This window comes from Rutilus rutilus (assembly GCF_951802725.1).
Source record: "Rutilus rutilus genome assembly, chromosome: 16".
Taxonomy (NCBI): Eukaryota; Metazoa; Chordata; class Actinopteri; order Cypriniformes; family Leuciscidae; genus Rutilus; species Rutilus rutilus.
Window position 1 is genome coordinate 3569892 of NC_140224.1, and position 22159 is coordinate 3592050.

Below are 22159 nucleotides of genomic sequence, written 5' to 3' on the forward strand. Positions count from 1 at the left end.
ATGGTCTTTGCACCCACAGACAGTCCAGCTGCTGTGGAAGAAATTCGGCAGAGCGGAAGTAGACCTGTTCGCGTCTCAAGAAAACGCTCACTGTCCAGAATTTTTCTCGAAGAGCAAGGACGCGCTGACCCACGAGTGGCCTCGCCGTCCTCTCTACGCTTTTCCCCCCGTCTCCCTCCTGACTCAGGTGGTAGAACGGGTCAGGGAAGAAGGATGCTCAGTGCTGCTTGTAGCCCCACTTTGGATGAGCCAACCTTGGTTCCCAATTGTGATGCAGTTAGCGAGCACCGCCCCGTGGCCAGTGCCTCTGAGGAGGGATCTCCTCTCTCAAGCCAACGGCTCGATTTGGCATCCTCACCCAGAGCTGTGGTCCCTCCATGTGTGGGCCATCAACGGGTACCCGCTGACCTCCCACAGGGAGTGTTAAACACTATCACACAGGCCAGAGCTCCGTCTACGCGACGTCTCTATGCCTCAAAATGGTCAGTGTTCTCTAGCTGGTGCACAGCTCGTGGTGTGTCACCCCTGCATTGCGGTGTGACGGAGGTTCTCTCCTTCCTACAGGAGCTGTTGGATAAGGGCAGGTCCCCTTCCACGCTCAAAGTCTATGTAGCGGCCATAGCAGTGTTCTCTTCGACCACGCTCGGCCAGTCTATTGGAAGGAACGATTTAGTCATTCGCTTCCTTCGAGGAGCTAAGAGACTGAATCCTCCCAGACCTCCCACAGTCCCTATATGGGACCTTTCTACGGTACTGGAAGCCATGAAAGGTCATCCATTTGAGCCCTTGCAGGAGATTGATCTTAAACACCTGTCTTTCAAGACGGCGTTTCTTCTGGCTCTCGCTTCAGTGAAGCGCATAGGGGACTTACACGCGCTCTCAGTAAGCGCGACGTGCATGGAATTTGGGCCGAATGACTCTAGAGTTATACTCAAACCTAAGCACGGTTATGTTCCTAAATCCCTCAATACACCGTTCAGAGCACAGGTCATCTCCCTGTCTGCCCTGCCGGTCACTGAAGGAAATATGGACGAAAGCTCCCTTTGCCCAGTCAGGGCGTTAAGAGCTTATGTGTCTCGCTCGTCTGTTTTCAGACAGACGGAGCAGCTCTTTGTTTCGTTCAGCGGGCGTTCTAAGGGACTAGCCGCTTCGAAACAGACCCTATCCAGATGGGTAGTGGACGCAATAGCGCTAGCTTACACAACCAAGGGCATGCAGTGCCCGCTTGGTGTCAAAGCGCACTCCACGAGAAGCATGGCTTCATCGTGGGCATGGTCAAGTGGGATTGCCTTGCAAGATATTTGTATGGCGGCAGGCTGGGCCTCTCCGTCTACATTTATAAGGTTTTACAACCTAGAGGTTCCCGCACTACAGGCCAGACTACTGTCGGTCTAGTATGGCCAAAATCTCATAACTGGCGCTGTCAGTTATGCAGCTATTGAGTATTGCAATCCTTGCTCTATGCTGCTATAAGGAAGATAGTGGCTAACCCCCCTCTCTTCCAGGATTCCCTGTGAGTCCCCTGGGTGATTATGTACTGTATGAACTCCGGGCTGTCGCCCTTGAGTCTATGGTATCAGATCCCAGCACGCACGGCGTTTTACAGTAGGTTCCCCTAGCGTATTCTACGCAGTACGAGAGTATCTCTCGTAAGAGAACGTACTCGGTTACTAACGTAACCTCGGTTCTCTCTAGAGAGAGGAACGAGTACTGCGTATCCTGCCGTGCCTGCACGCGCTCTGGTTGCTTCGACTATGAAAAACCAGAGAAATAATGCCTGCGAGCGGTATTTATAGACCTAAGCCACGCCCGTCTCGGCGGGACGTGACGCAGAGGGCGCGAAGCGCCCTCATTGGGTCTGACGTCACTCTAGGTCTCGCTCGATAGGCTTAAGCAGTTGCCAGCAGACCAGCCAATAGGCGCGCGAGCTGCCTCGCCTATGTCTGTATGCTGCCGCAACGCGTTTTACATTAATACAAAATTAAAGGATAATTTTTTTGGCTTCAGTATTCTCGTGGAAAAGGATTTTCCCCTAGCGTATTCTACGCAGTACTCGTTCCTCTCTCTAGAGAGAACCGAGGTTACGTTAGTAACCGAGAACGTTTTGGCCACAATCTTACATACGGCTCCTTTAATAAAAGTACAATTACGTATTCTAAGTATACTTGGCATGTAGTTGGTAGTTGGCATGTTTGAGTGAATTTATAGTTTTACTGTTAGTTTATTAGTTACTAACTCATCTTTAGTTTATAAAAGTACATTTTGTAGTTGTATAGCTGCAATCCTAAAGAAACACTTGTGTATACTAGATGTATACTAGTTGAGCACTCAATTTAAAGTATACTTTTTTTAAAACTACAAAGTTGGCCTATTTAGTTGGCCAAGTACATTGAATATAAGTACACTATATAGTACACTAATATACAGTATACACGGAAAATATACTTAAACTTAAAATGAATTTAGGGTATGTTTACACGACAACAAATTTACTAAAAATGGAAAATATTTTCCTTCGAAAAAAATGACCAAAAGACAAGACCACATGAAGGGCAAGGGAAATCACATGACCCACCAGGAAACTGACAAAAAAACTGACAAATATCGGAATAAAAGACAAGAAAGCATAAACATAACCAAAACCTAAGACAGCCGTGTCATCTGAATTCCTATTTTTTTATTTTAAAATGTATACGTGTCCACTTTGTTTAGTCTCAAAACCTATAAACCTATAAAACGGCTCGGTTACGACTGTAACCTCGGTTCGCTGAAGAGGGAACGAGCATTGCGTCGAGATTGACGCTATGGGGAACGCTTTGCGTGATGATGTCTTGAAGCACATGTAAAATCAGTCCAATGGTGTGGCGGAACGTCAAATGCGGGTGACGTCACGAACCAGGAAGCTATAAAGCCTGCTCGAAAACAGAGAGCGTCAGCTTCATCGCTGACAGGCATAAAGGAGATATGGCAAGGTGATGCAATGCTCATTCCCTCTTCAGGGAGGCGTTCCCGTTCAAGGGAACTCGCGTTGCGTCGAGATTGCAGTTGATCGGTTTTACGCCAGGACACAAACACAAACAGTTGATCGGTTTTACGCCAGGACCCCCATAAACCGAGGTGGGCGAGACCCAAACTGTATTTGATACCCTTTTTCTACGGTCTGCAGGACCCAACGAGAAACATTTGGCAGTAGCTTCCACGCTGTCAAAAATTCTACTAGAGGTACCAGTCTCTCGAGACTGGTTTGTGGATTTTGTTGTTGTTGAGTAGTCGGTCCGTCGCCCTGTAATGGTGGACCGGCAGGGAACGACTGAACAGACTGCTCTGAAACCCTCCTCAGAGGGGGCGGGCATCCCGAGGCCACTACGTTTCCGGGTGGTCCTTGAGATATGTGCTCGCCGGAGACCGCTGCGCCCTGAAGCACCGGAGGTGGCAGGGTTGGCAGAACGGTCCCCTGAGGGCACCGAAGGGAGACGGGCACCGTAAAAGGAGGTGTTGACCGCTATGCTTCACAAGAATGTCTTCTAAAGCGATTGAGGTGTTTCGTTGTTGGACGTTACCCTGGAAATCCAGAGTTCTCCAGAGAGCACAAGTTGAATTTGCTCAGCGAGTTACTCTGGTGTCGAGTAATGATTCTCATTAAATATGCCCTTGTATCCGAGCTGCACCAATCACATCGGGTTATCTGATATAGGCGGGCCAGAGGCGAGCTAAACAGAAGACGACAGCGCTGTGACGTCGAAGTCATTAGTAAACATTGCAAGATGGCTATGGATGAACACCAGTTGCCTGAAATGGCTTTGGCCGCTACAATGAACGATTTAGACTTGGCTTTTTATCTAAAAGAGGAACAGAAGACGGTGCTCGAATCCTTCCTTTGCAAGAAGGACATTTTTGCTGTTTGCCGACCGGATACGGCAAGAGTCTAATCTACCAGTTAGCTCCGCTGGTAGCTAAGCGTATGGGGCTTGTTGGGATTGGCCGTAGTGTTATCCAATAGTCCAGTTGCATGCAGTGAGATTTTCAAATGCACGCTTGGTGCCGTCCCTCGAGCTGGCCGATTTTCATTTGTCGATGCCAGACAGTTAATCTTTCAGATTTAGGTCTGGATTTCCAGGCTAGTTGGATGTAAGAATGAACATAGCCATCTTCATTTACTCTCGTTGTTACTCGAGGATGGATCAGACGACTCTTCACAAAACACAAATTATTTCTTAAAATTTTAAACTTTTTAAATAAGCTCTTTAAAGTTATACATTGATGCGAGAATCACACTTACAACATGTTGTGTCGCTGTTTAAAATATTTGATACACCTTGTGTTGAGTTCAGTTATGATGTAGGTGAGCAGGAGTGGAAAAGTGAATTTTTGGTTTGACAAGGGCCAATAGTACCCGAAATTTGTTTGCCAGACTGTAATGGAAAAGACTGGGAAGGGGCCTCACTCTTGTATTAAAATGTACACTGAAGAACTACTGTACTTTTGTTTAAAAAGAGAGGTGTACAAATGCAATAATATTTTGATTGCCAATTAATTTGGTCATTTTTACTTTTAACTATGAACAGGAAAACATTTTATTTTTTTCAGAAATATGACAGTTCCCTACCCATTATCAACATGCAACCCAAGCACAACCCCTGGAAATAAAGTAGAAATTAAGGTAGTTGAGTGAAAGCATCGTAGTTTGTTTAATTCATGCTTAGAGAAAGGCACCGAGGCCATGGCAAGAAGATAACATATCCAGCATCCAGTTGACCACATAAACATGCTTTATTTCAACATCCAAAATAATTAAAAACATCTTGAAATACTATACATGTACAAAATAAGTACAGATCCTTTGTTGGAACCATTGGAGGGTTTATTTCTTCCGTGCACTTTTCTTTTTGCCGCCTCATTTAAGTTTTTATAAAGAAACCTTTCACTGAAAACAAATCAAACAAACTAAAACAAAAATAAAATAGAAAAAAAGATGTGCATTGCATTTTGAAAGTAGAAATAAAATCCGGAAACGGGGGGAGCGGCACGTACAGACAAAAATAAGACTTCTCTAGAAACTTCAGGAAGGGGAAATGGAAATGAGACGAACTGGCAATCAGTCCATCCACTTAACCCGTATCAGATTAAGTGCAAATCTACAGTAACCGACCTATCCTGCTGTTTTATTCTCCTCATCCGCTGACACTTTGATAAGAGCAATTGCATCACATTGACATCAAGACATTCTGCTGACATTTAGCACCAAAAAGGCCCTGCAAGTGTAAGTGACAGTATAAAAATGAGTTTGTTTTCTCTCAGATACAAACACACCACAGACAGGACCTGGAGAGGAAGTAGCACCTTTTCATTCCTGTTACTAATCGTTCACTTTGGTTGAATAAAAAAAACTGCCCTCGTTTCCCCCAAAATCTCCATGCACTTTTTTGTCCTGAGGTAGCCGTTATATCAAGATGACGTCATACCATTGACCTAAATCTGTTCCCTGTGTGATGCTTTACTTTCAGTTAGAAGGAACAAGACACTTGGCTGTCGTTTGTCATATTTATTCAACACCAGAGAATGGTACATTAGCATTTGCTTGTTTTTCATTGTCCTTTTGCAGTGGTCAAAAAAATTCACCAGGTGGTAGTTTTCCTGTGGACTCCAGGGGGCGGGGCGTTTTACAAGTATATATTATTTTCTTGTTGTCAGCTGACGCAAAGGATTCTCATGAAGTGTCCATGATGGTGATACAGAATAATGTAGCGGTCCTCGATTTTGTTTTTTTAGAATGTTTCTCAAGATGGGAATCACAACAAGCACCGTCTTCAAGGATTCAGGTTTAAGCACATGGACCGATTGCAGCCGAATTAGAGTTTTTTTTAATGAACAGGAAAAGATTTGAAGATGACTGCTAGAAAAAAAACAGCAAAGTCATGTCCAGATTTTTCTTTTTACAAGAAGCAGACTGGGCCAACTTCTACACCGAATTCCTGATCGGGAGCACCAATGTCCATAGGAGCGATATCAATGATTGGCAGACGAGATGTTTTCGTTGTCTTATAGTCAATGACTGTCTTGCCCCATGTGCCAGTGTGTGACTGTGGAAAACAAACAAACAAAAAAGGACAAATGAATTATGATAAGATTAATAGAATGCTGCAGGGATGACGTATTTGTGTAGTTTAGCACGCAATCGTCCTGAAGTCAATGGGTTTTTAGTTAAATGCCTGAAATAAGGTCTGTGGTGAACACGAGCTGTTTTCTTTTCACAAGCACAATTCTTTTACTTGTCTAACAAGTAGACATTAAACATCATCAGCCGAACACATAAACTCATCGACTCACAAGGTGCTTTCACAGCCTCATTGTGTTTATAATCGCACACGCTTGCAAACTAACTCAAATGTTCAGAGAAAATGTTTTGTTTTTTTAAGACTGAGAGTTGTCGAAATCTTAACTGTGGTGCAGTTCATTTAAAGCCTACATTTAGCTTTTTACTTAGCTTAGCTTAGCTATTGTGTTTAGGCATCAAAATTCATAAAATTAAGTTTATCATGATGAGCAAAACGTTATTTTCTGCAATAATCCTACTGGCTTTTTGTCGAGGGAACCAGGGTGATGCAAACTTATAGGCTGGACTACAAAAACACGTCATCTCTGCAGTGCTCTGTTTGAGTAACATTATGAGGAAGCAAAGGAACACAAATATGGGGGCAAAAGAAAAAGCAATGGCAGAGATGGTGGTGTGCTCACCGTGCAGCCATCCTCGCTGACTCTGTATGTAAAGCGGCTGTTGCCCTCGGCTCTGATCTCGATGTCGTTGGAGCCCTGCAGGAGCAGAGCCTTCTTCAGGTTGCCCGTGGCCTCGTCCATGTAGGCGATGCTGTTCTTGCAGTGGTAGGAGATGTTCTGAGAAGCCTCGTTGGACATCAGGCGCATGAAGGTCAGCTGGATGTTAACATCCTCTGGATCAGAGCCATCGCTGCCATACTGGAACTACATAGAGGACACCACATTACTTCCTGTATTCATCAGCGAAGACCATGATGTATTCTGAGACCACTAATGAATATGCTTCTGTTTGGTTCTAGAGAGCATCTTGAGCTTGAGTGGAAGCTAGAAAATCTTAGCTTTTGTACAAAATTGTCAATGTCAAAAATATGATTATTTGATTCATGTCTTAGAAATAGTGCAGAATCTGAAATATTTCTTTAATTTGAAGTATTAAAATAAAATATTTCTAATTCTGCACTATTTGAGCAAATGATCAAATTTGTAACTAATCAAAATTTTAATAAAATTCACAAAACTTTCCATTAAAAATCCTAAAACTATTTATTTGTTTATTTTGTTATTTATGGTTTGCTGGAACAGATTTCAGACCTTTGATCCGAAAGAAAATAATAATCTGTAATGCATATACTGTATATGCGCACATAAACATCTTTTAAAATGTATTTTTAATGTAAAATGTAATATATTTGATCAAATGAAAGAAATACTTTCAATTCTGCAGTATTTCAAGACCATTAATTAAATGTGTAAGTAATGAAAATTTTCGATTTTCATTCACTGTTTTGTATTTGAAATACAAAATATATTTTAAACAACGTAATGCATTTTATAAATTATCAGCTAAATATTTTTTTTTTAGTTTCTGGTCTTTTCACAGTCTATGTATCTCTGTATATCCCAGTATAAGGCCTTGACGTACCTGGAAGCCATTAGGCATGGACTCTCCGAACCAAACATGCTTCTTCTCTCTGATGTTCTTGCTAGTGTACCAGTTCTTCATGGGGATGGTGGTCTGAGATGGGCTGACGCAGGTCTCGCCAGTCTCCATGTTGCAGAAGACCTTGATGGCGTCCAGAGGAGAGCCCTGGTTGGGGTCCACCCAGTAAGTTCCTTGCAGGAAAAACAGATTTAAGTGAATTTCAGAGCTTCGAAATGCACAATCATTTCAATACATCTGCATTTGATCTACTGCCTTAAATCGAGTCCATGCTTACCGCTCTTCCATTCAGGGTGGCACATCCTCAGGTCACGGCACATGCGGGCAGGGTTGGCCTGGGTTCCTTCGGGGCTACGGATGTTCTCAATCTTCTGGCTCAGAGATTTCAGGGTGGTGTCCACCTCAGCATCGCGGTCACGAATGCCAGCATCATCAGCTCTGTAGCCTCCACGCAGTGGATCTGGACCCTTCTCGCCCTGTGGCATGGGAAGGAAGGGCTCACCGATGCCAGCAGGTCCAGGAGGACCAGGAGGTCCAGGAGTACCAGGAGCACCCTAGTTAAGAGAGAAAATATCTCATGAGTACATCCAATTGGATGTTATTTAGATCTGTTGAAGTCCACGCTAAAACAGAGACCACAAAAAAAGCTTGAAAGAGACAATTTAACAGTAAAATTGTGTTGATTTCAGACTTACAGCGGGTCCCATTTCTCCAGAGCGACCACGGGGTCCAGGGGGTCCAACGGGTCCAGGAATACCATTCATGCCATCCTTACCAGGAGATCCATTGGAACCAGAAGGTCCCTATTGAGTAGATGAAACCGTTCGGAATATTACAATGTTTGCATGCAGAAGCTTGTCCTGTGATTTCTCATTTCAGAGCAATGTTTTCAGAGCAAAACACACCAAACTATCACACAGATTCAGCCTGTCAACTGCTATTGTCGTATATAAAAGAGCAGCGAGGACATTCTGCCTGCCCAGGGTTGCCAAGTTTGCGGTTTTCCCATGGAATCGAGCTACTTTTAAACTGTTTGGTTTGGGATATGGCAACCCTGATTCTGCCAAACATCTAATTTAGTCTTCAACATAAGAAGGTAAGTCATATGAGATTGTAACTACATGAAAGTAAATAAACAATGACAGAATGTTTATTTTTCTTTGAACTATTACTTTATATCATGTAGTATAAACTATAAACCAAAGAAATTAATGTGTTTTTTTTCTCTACTCCCGTCAATGTCACTTTTGTCTTTAATATTTAGAAATATGTAGAACAAAACTGGAACTGAATTGAACTGGATAATAACTGATAATAATGTCTTCTGTAGAGCTTGGAAATTAAAGTAATTTCATAATTGATGAATTTTCTATTGTATAAAGCGTTATAAAAATAAATTGTTTGACTATTATTTAAGTGAGGTCATATAAAACGTCTCGGGTTACGTATGTAACCCTTGTTCCCTGAGAAAGGGAACGAGACACTGCGTCGGTGACGACACTATGGGAACGCCCTTCAGCGTAGCACGTCTGAATTCATGAATGAAAACTAATCCAATCCTATTGGCGTTGCGTGATGACGTAGCGTGTGACGGCATATACGGGTGTGTACAAAAGCACGCCGGCACACAGAAAAGTCAGCTTTGCTATGAAGCAAGTGGCTCCAGGCGGGGTGAGGTGTGGCGAACCGACGCAGTGTCTCGTTCCCTTTCTCAGGGAACAAGGGTTACATACGTAACCCGAGACGTTCCCTTTCGAGGGAACTAGAACTGCGTCGGTGACGACACTATGGGAACGAGATACCCACTATGCCACAACGAAACCCTGCCTGTCCAGTGTGAAGCTGAGCACTCGTGCGCCGGGTGTAGAGGGAAGGTCCAGACTGTAGAATCTCATGAATGTGTGCGGAGTGGCCCAGCCAGCCGCCTCACATATGTCATGGATAGGAGCCCCTGAAAGGAGGGCTCTAGAGAACGCCATGCCTCTGGTAGAGTGAGCCCTCACGGCCACAGGTGAAGGCAAATTGCGCACCTGATAGGCCAGGGAAAAAGCCTGTACGATCCAATTGCTGATGGTTTGCTTAGAGGCGGAGAGCCCCTACTTAGGGGACCCGAAACACACCAGCAACTGGTCCGCCTTCCTCCACTGTGAAGACCTCTGAATATATATATATCCAGTGCCCTGAAAGGGCAGAGCAAATTTAGTCTTCCGTCTTCCGACGTCACATGAGGTGGGGGATGAAACGCCTGCAGAACCGTTGACCTTGCCAATTAGACGGCACCTTAGGTACATAGCCCAAACTGGGGTGCAGGATGGCCTTAACTCTCCCAGGAGCAAACCCCAGGCACTGCGGGGACACCAAGAGCGCCTGGATGTCCCCTACCCTCTTAAGAGAGGTGATGGCAAGGAGAAAGGCCATCTTAAGAGTCAGGTTCTTGGCCTCAGCCGACTACAGAGGTTCGAAGGGGGCCTCAACCAGCCCTTCGAGAACCACCGCCAGGTCCCAGGTGGGAATCCTGGTACGAGTCATTGGTCTCATCCTCCAGGTTCCATGGAGGAAACGTACGACCAGCTGATGCCTCCCCAGAAGGCCCATCACTCAGAGGAGCATGGAAAGCCGCAATGGCTGCCACGTACACCTTGAGTGTGAACAGGGGTAAGCCCAGCAGAGAAACGGTCTTGGAGAACTCCAGTACTGAAGCCACCGGGCAGTTAACTGGGTCCAACGCACGCTCTCTACACCAAGTGGAAAACACATTCCACTTAAGGCCGTACAACCTCCTCGTGGAAGGAGCTCTGGAACTGAGTATAGTCTCGACTACTTCTACTGACAGGCCAGCTTCTAGGTACTGTGCCCCCTCAGGGGCCAGACCCATAGTTTCCACAGCTCTGGCCGAGGGTGGAGAACTAAGCTTTCCGCCTGAGACAGCAGGTCCCTCCTCAGAGGGATCTGCCATGGCGGGCCTGCCAGGAGTTATATGATGTCTGAAAACCATACTCGGGCCGGCCACAACGGGGCTACTAACAGTAGGCTGACTTCGTCTCAACGAACCCTTTCCAGAACTCCCGGGAGCAGAGCGATTGGGGGAAATGCATACAGACGCAGCCTCGGCCACGTCTGCACCATGACATCCAACCCCAGCGGGGCTGGATGCGTGAGGGAAAACCACAGTGGACAGTGTGTCGTCTCTCGAGACGCAAATTGGTCCACTTCCACTGGGCCGAACCTCTCGCATATCAACTCCACCGTCTTGGGGTGGAGTCTCCATTCCCCGGGCCTCAGCCCCTGCCTCGACAGCATGTCTGCTCCCTGGTTCTGGTCCCCCGGGACATACATCGCCTGAGAGACGACAGTCTCCGCTGGGACCACAGGAGGATCTGATGCGCCAGTCTTCACAGAGGGCGCGACCTCAGACACCCCTGGCTGTTTAAATAGGACCCCTTGGCTTTCAACCACCACTGCAGGGCCCTCATGTGCAGCAGGCCAGAAGGTATCACGCTGCTGCCATGAGACCCAACACTCTCTGGAAGTGTTTCACTGTGATGGCTTGGCCTAGCTTCACTCTGGTTACTGTGGTCAGTATGGACTCGATGCGTGCAGGAGACATTTTTGCTTGCATCATCGTCGAGTCTCAGACCACCCCCAGGAACGTAGTCCATTGGGTGGGTGTCAACATGCTCTTCTTCGTGTTGAGCCTCAACCCCAAGTGCTGGATGTGGCCAAGGACGACATCTCGATGCCGAACTGCCAGTGCTCGAGACTGTGCTAGGATAAGCCAGTCGTCGATGTAATTGAGCACACGGATGCCCTGGAGCCTTAGCGGGGCCAGGGCTGCATCCATACACTTGGTGAACGTGCGAGGGGAGAGTGCTAGGCCGAATGGAAGAACCCGATATTGGTACGCTTCGCCCCCGAAAGCGAACCTCAGGAAACTCCTGTGTGATGGAAGGATGGAGATATGAAAGTACGCGTCTCTCGAGAGACCTTTAGATCTGTCGTGACAAACCAATCCTCGGATTGGATTTGACTCACGATGATGGGAATAGTGAGCATCTTGAACCTGAACCTCCTCAGAGACCGATTCAAGTGCCTCAGATCTAAAAGTGGACGCAACCCTCCATCCTTCTTCGGAACTATGAAGTACCGGCTGTAGAATCCGGACTCCCTGACTGGTGGGGGAACATGCTCTATGGCCCCTTTTGCCAGCAGCGAGTAAACTTCCTGTTCTAACACCAGACCCTGCTCTGGGTCTACTGCAGTCCAAACCACCCCGTTGATACTTACCTCTTTTTTGGTGGGCAGACCTGGAACTGCAGCCTGTACACTAGTTCTACAATGCGCAGGACCCATGGAGAAATATTGGGGAGACGTTGCCATGCCTCGACAAAATTCAGCAAGGGAACCAGCCCCTAAGGGCTGGTGTCAAGTGTCTTGTGAGAGCCCTTGACGATACCCTGAAGCGGAGGACCGGCAGGGAATAATCGAAAACGACTCTCGGTGTGCGGACGCCAGCGCTGCCTGGCTGCAAGCTCTTGGGGCAGACAGAGCAGCGTGCGTTCGCTGGAAACTGATGTGTCCCGAAGCGCAATTAGCGGCGGGATGCTGACACAAGTTTCCTGAGGGCCCGGTGAGAGGGAGGATCTCGATCGCTCTCTTTTTGGGGGGGCCATCCCTCCAAGGTCTCACATAAGTTAGGACCTCTCTCCCGACGCCTTCCTGGCCTGAAGGACAGTCCTCAGATCCATCTTCTCAGGAGGCTTGGGCGAGAGCGCCGCCTAGAGTCCCAAGCTCAGCTTTTGCTTTTTTTTTTTTTTTTTTTTTGAGGGGGACTTCTAGAAGCGACACTCTCCTTCAGATATTAGGCTGAATTCAAATATCTAACCAAGTTCTAAAGTCAGATACTATTTTAATTATTTTAATTCCTCAGAATTAAATGCAGCCATAAATACTGGATAGTGCACCAGAATACTGTTTAAATACTTATTTATACGATCTACTACACGCTGCCTCGGCAAACGCGAGCCGTTACAAATTGGCTTTCATCCCTCGAGAAGAAAGTCAACAGGCGCGAGGCTGAAACACCCGAAACGCACGACTGTGTGCGGCGAGTTATTTCACAATGAACAGCCTGCCAGCACCCTCAGGAGCTGACTGTGAATGCCTCGCACCCAAACAGTATTATTTCCCAGATCGCGTGTGTCCCTTTTATTGCAGACCCTTAACGCGCTGTCTCAACAAACGCGAGATTCGAGTCGTTCACAATAAATTTGGCTTTCATCTCTCGAGAAGAAAGTCAACAGGCGCGGCTGAGACACCCGAAACGCACTGTGTGCGGCGAGTTATTTCTCAATGAACACAGCCAGCACCCTTCAGGGACTGACTGCATGCCTATAGCACCCACACAGAATCTTTATTGCAAACTGCAAATAGACTCGTAATCAACGCGCGCCTCGGCAAACGCGAGATACGAGCTACTAGATTGTGTATTGCAATGCAGACATTCAATCTACGCGCTGCCTCGGCAAACGCGAGATGTCAGTCATAGAATCGTATCGCAAACTGCAAAGTAGACTCGTAATCAACGCGCTGCCTCAGCAAACGCGAGAGCTACTAGATTCTGTATTGCAAAGCAGACCTTAAATCTACGCGTTGCCTCGACAAACGCGAGATCCCAGCCACAGAATCTTATTGCAAAGTACACTCGTAATCAACGCGCTGCCTCGGCAAACGCGAGATCCGAGTTACTAGATTCTGTATTGAAATGCAGAGTTTAAATCTACGCGCTGCCTCGGCAAACACGATATCCAAGCCACAGAATCTTTATTGCAGAGTAGACTAGTAATCTACGCGCTGCCTCAGCAAACGCGAAATCTGAGCCCCTAGATTATATTTTGCAATGCAGACTTTACAGGACATACAACACCAAATAGGACAGAATTGTTTCACACACACAGAGCGCTTGCTGAATAGCAAAAAGCTGACTTTTCTGTGTGCCGGCGTGCTTTTGTACACACCCGTATATGCCGTCACACGCTACGTCATCACGCAACGCCAATAGGATTGGATTAGTTTTCATTCATGAATTCAGACGTGCTACGCTGAAGGGCGTTCTCATAGTGTCGTCACCGACGCAGTTCGAGTTCCCTCGAAAGGGAACCCATGATATGTGATGTGCTACTTACACGAGGTCCAGCAGGGCCAGAGGGTCCGGCAGGTCCTTGGTCACCAGGAGATCCCTAAAAACATTCAGAAAGGGTCAGTTTTCACTTCGAGTGGATTCAGCGGTTCAGATTCAGTGTGTAACTGTGACATTATGCTCACTTACAGGAGGTCCAGGAACTCCAGCCATTCCAGAGAAGCCACGGTGTCCCTTCATGCCTCTATCTCCAGCCTCGCCAGCCTCACCCTTGTCTCCACGTGGACCAGCTGGACCCTGCATGAAGAGAGATGACAATGATCAGACTGGTGACGAATTACTAAGAAAAACTACAAGATGAATAACTGATACAAATGAGAAATTCGTACCAGGGCACCACGAGCACCAGCAGGACCGGACGGACCAGCAGAACCAGCAGGACCCTGGAAGGAAGAGAAAGAAAGAAAGAAAAGAACAATGTTGAACATCCACAATCATAGCATGACATAATTCAGTATAATATATCAGTATGTCATAAAAAGTTTTTAGTGTTACAGTGCGGCGTTAAAATCGTTAGCTAAAACTAAAACCATAAAGACATTTTCATTACTTGACCTATGATAAAATATCTCATTTCCATTCAGATTAAGTTAAAGTACTAAAATAACTCAAATGAACCAAAACTACTAAAACTGTAGCTAAATTTAAAGTGAGAATGAAATAAAATCATTCAAAATAATAATAAAACCTGTAATTTTGGTATGGATGCGTTACGTGTATTTATTTTCAATAAAAAAATAAAAAATAATTCTGGTACATTTTTCAGAAACAATTCTGGGATATAAAAACGTACAGCCTCTCCACGATCACCATTCTTTCCGGATGGACCCATGGGACCAGGAGCTCCGGGAGCACCGGGGGCACCAGGAGCACCAGCGTTGCCAGACTCACCGCGGTCTCCCTACGGCAAGCAGAAAAGTGTTTTTTAAACTGGAAGCACCAATTACATACTATGTAATTTATGAACAACTTTTATGCATTCATTTATTTCGTAAGGGATACTTAAACACAGATAGCGTGACAGTAGGGTGATAATGACTGTATATTACCCTATAACCATTAACCGGTTTTATATATATTTATGTGTTTGTATACTGTATATATATATTGTATTAGGTGTCTAATGCTATGCATCTAAAGAAATGTACTTATTGTGTTCATGTTGTACCGTTTGCTGCTATTGGGGTTGGGATATGGATATGGAAATGGTTAGGTTGAAAGGAAGGTTAAGGAGTAGTTAAGATGTATTAATTACATTCAGGTATTTTTAAATATAAGTACATCATAACTACATGTATGTACACAGTAAGTGCACTGTATCGAATTATTAATTGAAATATTAGTACATAGTAGTTAAAAACACTTAATATGAAGTGGGTCGCTTTTCTTCACTAGATAATATAAATGGTCTTGCGATGAGACAAATAATTTTTTAAAAGTACAAAATACACATCTTCCATTTAATAACCTCTGAGTCTGAATTCAAAATAAGGTCATAAAAGCTGCATGCATAATAATTATAAAAAGTACATGTATAATAAAATACATTTCATGTCAAATAACTTGATTGGATAGGATGTCTATGTAAGAGTGTGTGATTGCCTTTGGTCCAGGTGGACCATCACGGCCAGGAGCGCCATCATGTCCAGGATTGCCCTGCAGAGAGGAGTGACATAATGAAAATAACTCCATCACGCTGTACAGAATGTGGCCCTTTTGTTGTCTGACCAGACAAATCTGGTTTAACATAAGTCTTGAAATCTATAGTTTGCTCACCTCACGTCCAGCCTCACCAGGAGCTCCACCCATCGGTCCAGGAGGTCCACGCTCACCGAGAGGCCCAGAGGGTCCCTGCTTGCCTGGCTCTCCCTGAGGTGATAGGGATGGATATTATGCAGGATGGCAAAAGTTTACTGCATTAAAACTGCATTTGCAACCCAGTTTAAAACAGTTACAGAATATTTTCCCATGAGTATGAGGAGAAAAGTTTGGCCTTGGATGAACAATTTGCTGAAAGATTATGCAGACAAACATGTTTTTTTATTAAAGCACCAATGACTCAAGCGCAATATGACGAGGAATGCACATTAAAGCAAACAGGGGCCATTTAGATTTTACATTAGATTTTACATTGACTTTATCTATATTAAATAAAATCTATTATTTAAGCACTTACAGATGGTCCAGCAAGACCGGAGAAACCTCTCTCTCCTCTCTGTCCAGGAAGACCAACAATACCACGGGATCCAATAACACCAGGTGGTCCAGGAGAACCAGCAGGACCCTAAAGACAATGGGTTTAAAAGACTCTTAATATTCAGTAATACCATCGATTTGACTGCACCAACACTACGGGATAAGAATTAAATTGAGCTGGATAATGACAATATTGTCTACTGTACAGCTGCTTTATAGATACATCAACACTGTTTTGAATTGAACTGAATCAACACTGAACTGACTTGAGCTTGATAACCCTATTCGATTCTTCTGTAGCGCTGCGTATAGCTGACTTGAGCTTGATAACCCTATTCGATTCTTCTGTAGCGCTGCGTATAGCTGACTTGAGCTTGTTTCACACTGATGATCTTTAGATGATCATAATTAGAGCTGCTTTACAGCTGAAATTTAACTGGTTTCTAAAGTGATTCGCTTTGCAAAAACTAAGACACTGTTATTGAACTGAATTGAATCAACATTGAACCAAATTGAGTGGTTCAGTGATACTATTCTCTGTTCAGAGCTGATTTAGAGCTGAAATTGTATTCATTTCCGAACTTTGATTAACTTTCCTGCTTTTTTTTTTTTTTTACTGTGAAGCAAACAGACTGTATTGTATAAAGCGCTATACATGTGACTTGACAGCGGAGCAAACTGAAGGTTACTTTCAACTTAGCATCACAGATGCTTTTCCACAGTTACACCGGCTGAACGGTTCCAGTTATTTTCCACTTGAGCTTGGTTCGGTACGGCACAATTACAAACAATTATCGGCCTGTTCTCAGCACGGTTAACTAACCATACAAAAATGAATCCATATCCATACCGGCTGGGCCGGATCGGCATGGAATGGAGCGCTTAAGCGGTGAGAACGGTTTGGCCTGATTGTGGAAAAGCGGCTTATGGTTGAAACTATGATTACTTACAGCGGGACCATCAGGACCAACGCTACCCCTCTCTCCAGAGGGTCCTGGGGGTCCACCGGCACCGGCCTCTCCAGGGCGACCAGCAGGTCCTCTCTCACCTCGGGCACCTCTTTGTCCTTCTTTACCCGCAGGACCACCTGGGCCAGGGGGTCCAGCAGCACCCTGAGAAAATATGACATGAAATTAAATGATTTGCGGTCAGACTCAGGAAAAGCCACACAGGGCAAAAGAGAAGCTTGTAAACACTGAATATAAAAAGTCAATATATGTTAAGTATTTGTTTAGACCAGGGATTCCCAAACAATTTTGTCAGCCGAACCCATTTTGGCCTAAAATATTTACTTCGAGTATACTTTGAAGTTAATATTTGAAAAATTGAACAACACATTCACATGTAAATGGTTATCTGATGTCACTTAATACACAAATAAATCATTTAATATTAATTAAATGATTAATATAAACCAGAAACCCTGGTTTAGACATTGTTTGGAATAGACAATACTTACAGAAGGACCTGGAGGTCCGACTCTACCAGCAGCACCAGGGAAACCAGTAGCACCCTATTAAAAACAAAGACACTCGGAAACTGTGCAACAGAAACATGCTATGCAATATCATATCAGAGCAAAGTATACACCGGCCACTAAAACAAGTATTGCTACATTTAGTATGACTGTATGTGTATTTAAACAAAATATCAAACCAACTTAAAAATGAACTTAAATAGCCGACTTTAAATCAGATAAGTTTAATATTTTATGCAATGGAAGTTATGCATTTGTTCTCCAAATATGCTTAATTGCTAAAATGTCTTGAGGTTTTTGAATAAAAAGCCCCTAAAAGTCCAGAATATTAGACTAAAACTAAAACCATAATTTCTTTTTTATTTTAAATAAAATAAATGTTAACTGTTGTTGTGCTGTACGTGGATGCACCGTAAGGTTTGCTAACTAATTTTGTTGTAAGTTATGCAATGACAATAAAATTGATTTCTTTTTAAAATAAATGTAAAAAATCTTAAACTTATTTGATTTTGAGCTAGTCGCTAAAGCAACAATTTAACCTGATGTAATAAAATAACTAAAACTAAAAAAAGGGGGGGGAAACTAGACATAAAAAACAATAAATAAATAAATAAAAATGATAAAACACAACAAAATTACCAAAACTGAAAATACATAAAATATAAATAAATACTATATAGGAACTATAATAGGATCTCAATAATACTAAAATAACACTGATAATAAAAAAAAAGTTGTTTTAAAAGTATAGAGACAAGGCTTTGAATTGTGACAAATTTCTAATATCTAATTTGGTAATAAATGACGGATAGCATCGAATCTTACAGGAGGTCCAGCACCACCGCGAGCACCCTTAGCTCCAGTAGCACCAGCGGGTCCCTGTTAAACACAACAACCGATGATAAGGATATTATATAGGATGTACATCTATTTAAGCACAACAGAAAAGTAATATGTAAATGAAATACCTGTGGGCCGGCGGGTCCGACGGGTCCACCATGTCCAGGAGCTCCAGCATCTCCCTTGGGTCCGGTGTCACCAGAAGCTCCCTTAGCACCAGGTTGTCCGTTGCCACCCTGCATTCAGAACAGAGACACTTACGCTCAGTGATTTTAAATACCACAAGGTAAGAACTGATTGACAAATGTGGGATGATATTGTAATACTTACAGGAGGTCCAGCAAAACCAGCAGGTCCAGGGGCACCGACCTCTCCGCGCTCACCCTGTGAAGATACGGCACAGAAATGTTTCAATGACTTGCAATAAATCACTCACATTCTGTACATTTAAATGCAATGCAATCATGTAAAGCCTGACATATCAATTAATAGTCTGAAAAATCCATTTAAACTAGTGCTGTCAAATCGATTAATCGCGATTAATCACATCTAACAATTTAAAAAAAGTTTATTTACATAATGTGTGTGTATATATATGTATATGTGTATATACTGTGTATATATGCACACACACACACACATATGTGTGTATATGTACATATACACAGACACACACACCAACATAATATATAAAAAAATTATACTATATATATACACACACACATTATGTAAACACAAACTTTTATGTTTAAATGGAACAGTTTATGTTAAACCTAAAAAAAATGTTTTGGGGCTCATATACTATGATGTAGTGAGAATATGGAGGTTAAACTCAAGAAGGAAAAAAAAAACAGAGGCACAAACTGAGCAGAAATATGCAATTTGGTGCATTTGCTGATATTTATATGGCCAAAAAGTAAGATGAAATTCTGATAGCTTGTAATATAAATCAATGAGATCTTTATGAATGTATGAGACTACTTCCATGAAATGCATATAAATATCAGCTGTCTGTCACTCTATATCTCCCAATAAGATAGTCTTAGTAAGATGATAGTTATAGAATTTTGCTAAAAGGCTTGATAGAAACCATCAATCAGATGACATGAGGCATGTAATAGATTGTGAAACAGGTTTTTCAGCAAAGTTTTGAACATGTTGATGATTTAGAGGCCTTAAAAATGTGTAGGGTTTTTAGGGTCATAAATAAGTGCAGTTACAGAGCAATGATTTAGCATTTTTTGTGTGTTTATGTCCATGTTTCATGAGGTTTTCGGGAGCATCCTTATAACTTACAGGGGCACCACGAGGGCCAGTCAGTCCTGGAGGTCCAATAGCACCAGCCTCTCCCTAAAACACAACCACGAGAGGACAATCATATACAATGCTGGAAATTTATCAGAACTAAGGCAAAAACACTTTTTTATTTCAAAACACGCAATTTGAAAAATGATATCTTTCAATGCTAATTATCTAATAAATGATTCATATCTCTTTACCTTCTCACCAGGAGCACCACTGGGTCCAGAGGATCCAATAGGGCCGGTCATACCGCGCAGGCCATCCTTGCCAGGAGATAATAAGATAAGATCGTCCATAAAAATCTCAACCTTGTCTGTTACATTAACATTTCTTATTTCTGGGTCATCTCCATCCGTTACATTCAAAGCATGAAGATAGTCTTTAATATATACCATCTCTGGGGATTCATCAGAAGAATTCATAATCATTTGTTCTCCATTTCCAATATTTATTACAAGATATAAAAAAAATGTTATGTTGAGTTAGCTGTGTTAAACTATTAATGAACTGTAAGGTTAAAAAAGTTAACATTTTTTAGGCCCATCCTGGATTAACTAATGAGACACAAATAGATGCAGTGTATTTATGTAAAGTCAAATCTTTAGTTTGAAGTAAGTCATGTTGTATGTGTGCAGTCAATTCTTTGTGGAACCATCCTAAGGCCTTGATGATGCATTCAGCGGAGATGTGCAGAGGAGGACCATTTCCCCTTGGCATGGTGGGGTCGTGACCTGCTGGACGAGGAGGCTGGACTGGCTGAGGAACTCTGCAAAACACATAAACATGCTGTATGAAACGGTGCATTTGTGCACTCATAAAGTCTGTAATCAGCAATATTTGAAAATTTAAAATCGCTTTTTACAATGCAGATTGTTTCAAAGCAGCTTCACAGTGATAACATGATAATACAACAAAGTTTGTTTCTAGAAGAAAATTGCGTCATCGTCCACCTTAAGTAAGGCAGAACAATAATATTGCTGAATATTAAATGTCCCCAACTAAGCAAGCCAAAAGCAAAGGCAACAGTGGCAAGGAACCCAAACTCCATCAGGTGACAAAATGGAGAAAAAAACCCAGGCTCAGTCGGGGGCCAGTTCTCCTCTGGCCAACGAGCGAACAGTGTATGATTATGATCCAGGCAGCATTACAGGTCAGAAGTCAGATTGGATCAGAACATTCAGAATATTTACCAGGTCCATCTGGTTGGAGGTCGGAGTCATCACGCTGGTATGGAGACTAGTTTGTTGAGGATCAGTGCCAATGGCTGTCGTGTCGATGAGGCCTTCACATGGCTGATGGGTCCAGGTGCAGGTCCACCATCTGATCTGGATACGGCCAGGATCCGGCTGACTTCAGTAAACAGGGAGGGACTGGTTGAAACTTCAGGACTGCGTTGTCATCGTGTCCAGGCGCAGGTCCTTCATCTGATCTGGATCCGGCAGACTGCGGTAAACCTCGGATAAAGAGAGAGACTAATATTAGCGTAGATGCCATTCTTCTTATGATGTAACGAGTACATCAGGATTTATGGGAAGTGTTCCCGGTTCCGGCTGACCTAATCTATGCAGCCTAACATTGAATTATAGAAGTCTATAATGTGTTATGTGTATGCTAGGTCAAAGAGATGTTTTTTTAGTCTAGCTTTGAACTGACAGAGTGTGTCTGCTTCCCGGACAATGATAGGAAGACTGTTCCAAAGTTTTGGTGCTAAATAGGAGAAGGGTCTACCGCCAGCAGTTGATTTTGATATTCTAGGCATTATCAACTGGCCGGAATTTTGAGATCGCGATAGACGTGAAGGACTATAATGCGTTAAGAGCTCGCTCAAGTACTGCGGAGCTAAGCCATTTAGTGCTTTGTAAGTAATCAGCAATATTTAAAAATGTCTGCGATGTTTAATAGGGAGCCAGTGCAGTGTTGACAGAACTGGGCTAATATGGTCATACTTCCTGGTTCTGGTAAGAACTCGAGCTGCTGCGTTTTGGACCAGCTGTAATTTGTGTAGGCATGCAGGACAACCACCCAGTAGAGCATTACAATAATCTAGCCTTGAGGTCATGTCATGAAAGCATGAACTAATTGTTCCACATTTGTCAATGAGAGCATATGACGTAATTTAGATATATTTTTAAGATGGAAAAATGCGGTTTTACAGATACTAGACACGTGACTTTCAAATGACAGATTGGTATCAAAGAGCACACCCAGGTTCCTAACCGACGACGAAGACTTGACAGAGCAGACATCAAGTGTTAGACAGTATTCTAGATTATTACGTGAGGCAGTCTTTTGTCCAATAATTAGAATCTGTTTTTTCAGAATTTAGTAGTAGGAAATTACTAGTCATCCAGTTTGTTATATCAGCTATGCATTCCGTTAATTTTGTGAATTGGTACGTTTCGTTAGGTTGTGAAGAAATATAGAGCTGAGTGTC

The 22159-nt window shown here is 43.4% G+C and overlaps 2 protein-coding genes and 1 long non-coding RNA gene across 3 annotated transcripts in view; 1 reads left to right on the forward strand and 2 right to left on the reverse strand.

Annotated features, from left to right (window-relative positions):
- Window positions 1–4751: 4751 nt before the first annotated feature.
- LOC311305712 (uncharacterized protein) lies at window positions 4752–21272 on the reverse strand. Its single transcript, XM_084433521.1, has 20 exons — window positions 20916–21272; window positions 19923–20491; window positions 19720–19773; window positions 18754–18807; window positions 18552–18659; window positions 18409–18462; window positions 17566–17619; window positions 17057–17218; window positions 16087–16194; window positions 15687–15779; window positions 15513–15566; window positions 14704–14811; window positions 14240–14293; window positions 14040–14147; window positions 13897–13950; window positions 8410–8517; window positions 7992–8268; window positions 7697–7887; window positions 6736–6978; window positions 4752–6080 (listed from the first exon to the last, which is right to left on the reverse strand). The coding sequence occupies exons 2-20, from the start codon at window positions 20151–20153 to the stop codon at window positions 5934–5936; spliced, it is 2262 nt and encodes a 753-aa protein (XP_084289647.1). The 5' UTR covers window positions 20154–20491; window positions 20916–21272; the 3' UTR covers window positions 4752–5933.
- On the forward strand, window positions 8150–14200 carry LOC311305714. The gene is made up of 3 exons (XR_014630053.1): window positions 8150–8271; window positions 8404–8810; window positions 14042–14200. It is a non-coding gene; the product is annotated as an uncharacterized lncRNA (long non-coding RNA).
- LOC311305681 (uncharacterized protein) overlaps window positions 20382–22159 on the reverse strand; it is a gene marked incomplete at both ends in the record, with an annotated part of 309017 nt that continues 307239 nt past the window's right edge. Inside the window, one exon of the mRNA XM_084433494.1 lies at window positions 20382–20491. Within this exon, the coding sequence (XP_084289620.1) occupies window positions 20382–20491 (110 nt within the window). The remainder of the gene's footprint in view (window positions 20492–22159) is intronic.

Bases quoted from the DNA above. Each gene is read 5' to 3' on its own strand.
- LOC311305712 (XM_084433521.1), bottom strand. From the start codon at position 20,153: ATGATTATGAATTCTTCTGATGAATCCCCAGAGATGGTATATATTAAA. The intron at 16,195-17,056 runs GTAAGTAATCAT...CATTGTCTTTAG, and splicing joins TTGGTCCTGATGGTCCCGCT to GGTCCTGCTGGTTCTCCTGG. The intron at 7,888-7,991 runs GTAAGCATGGAC...TTTTCCTGCAAG, and splicing joins CCACCCTGAATGGAAGAGCG to GAACTTACTGGGTGGACCCC.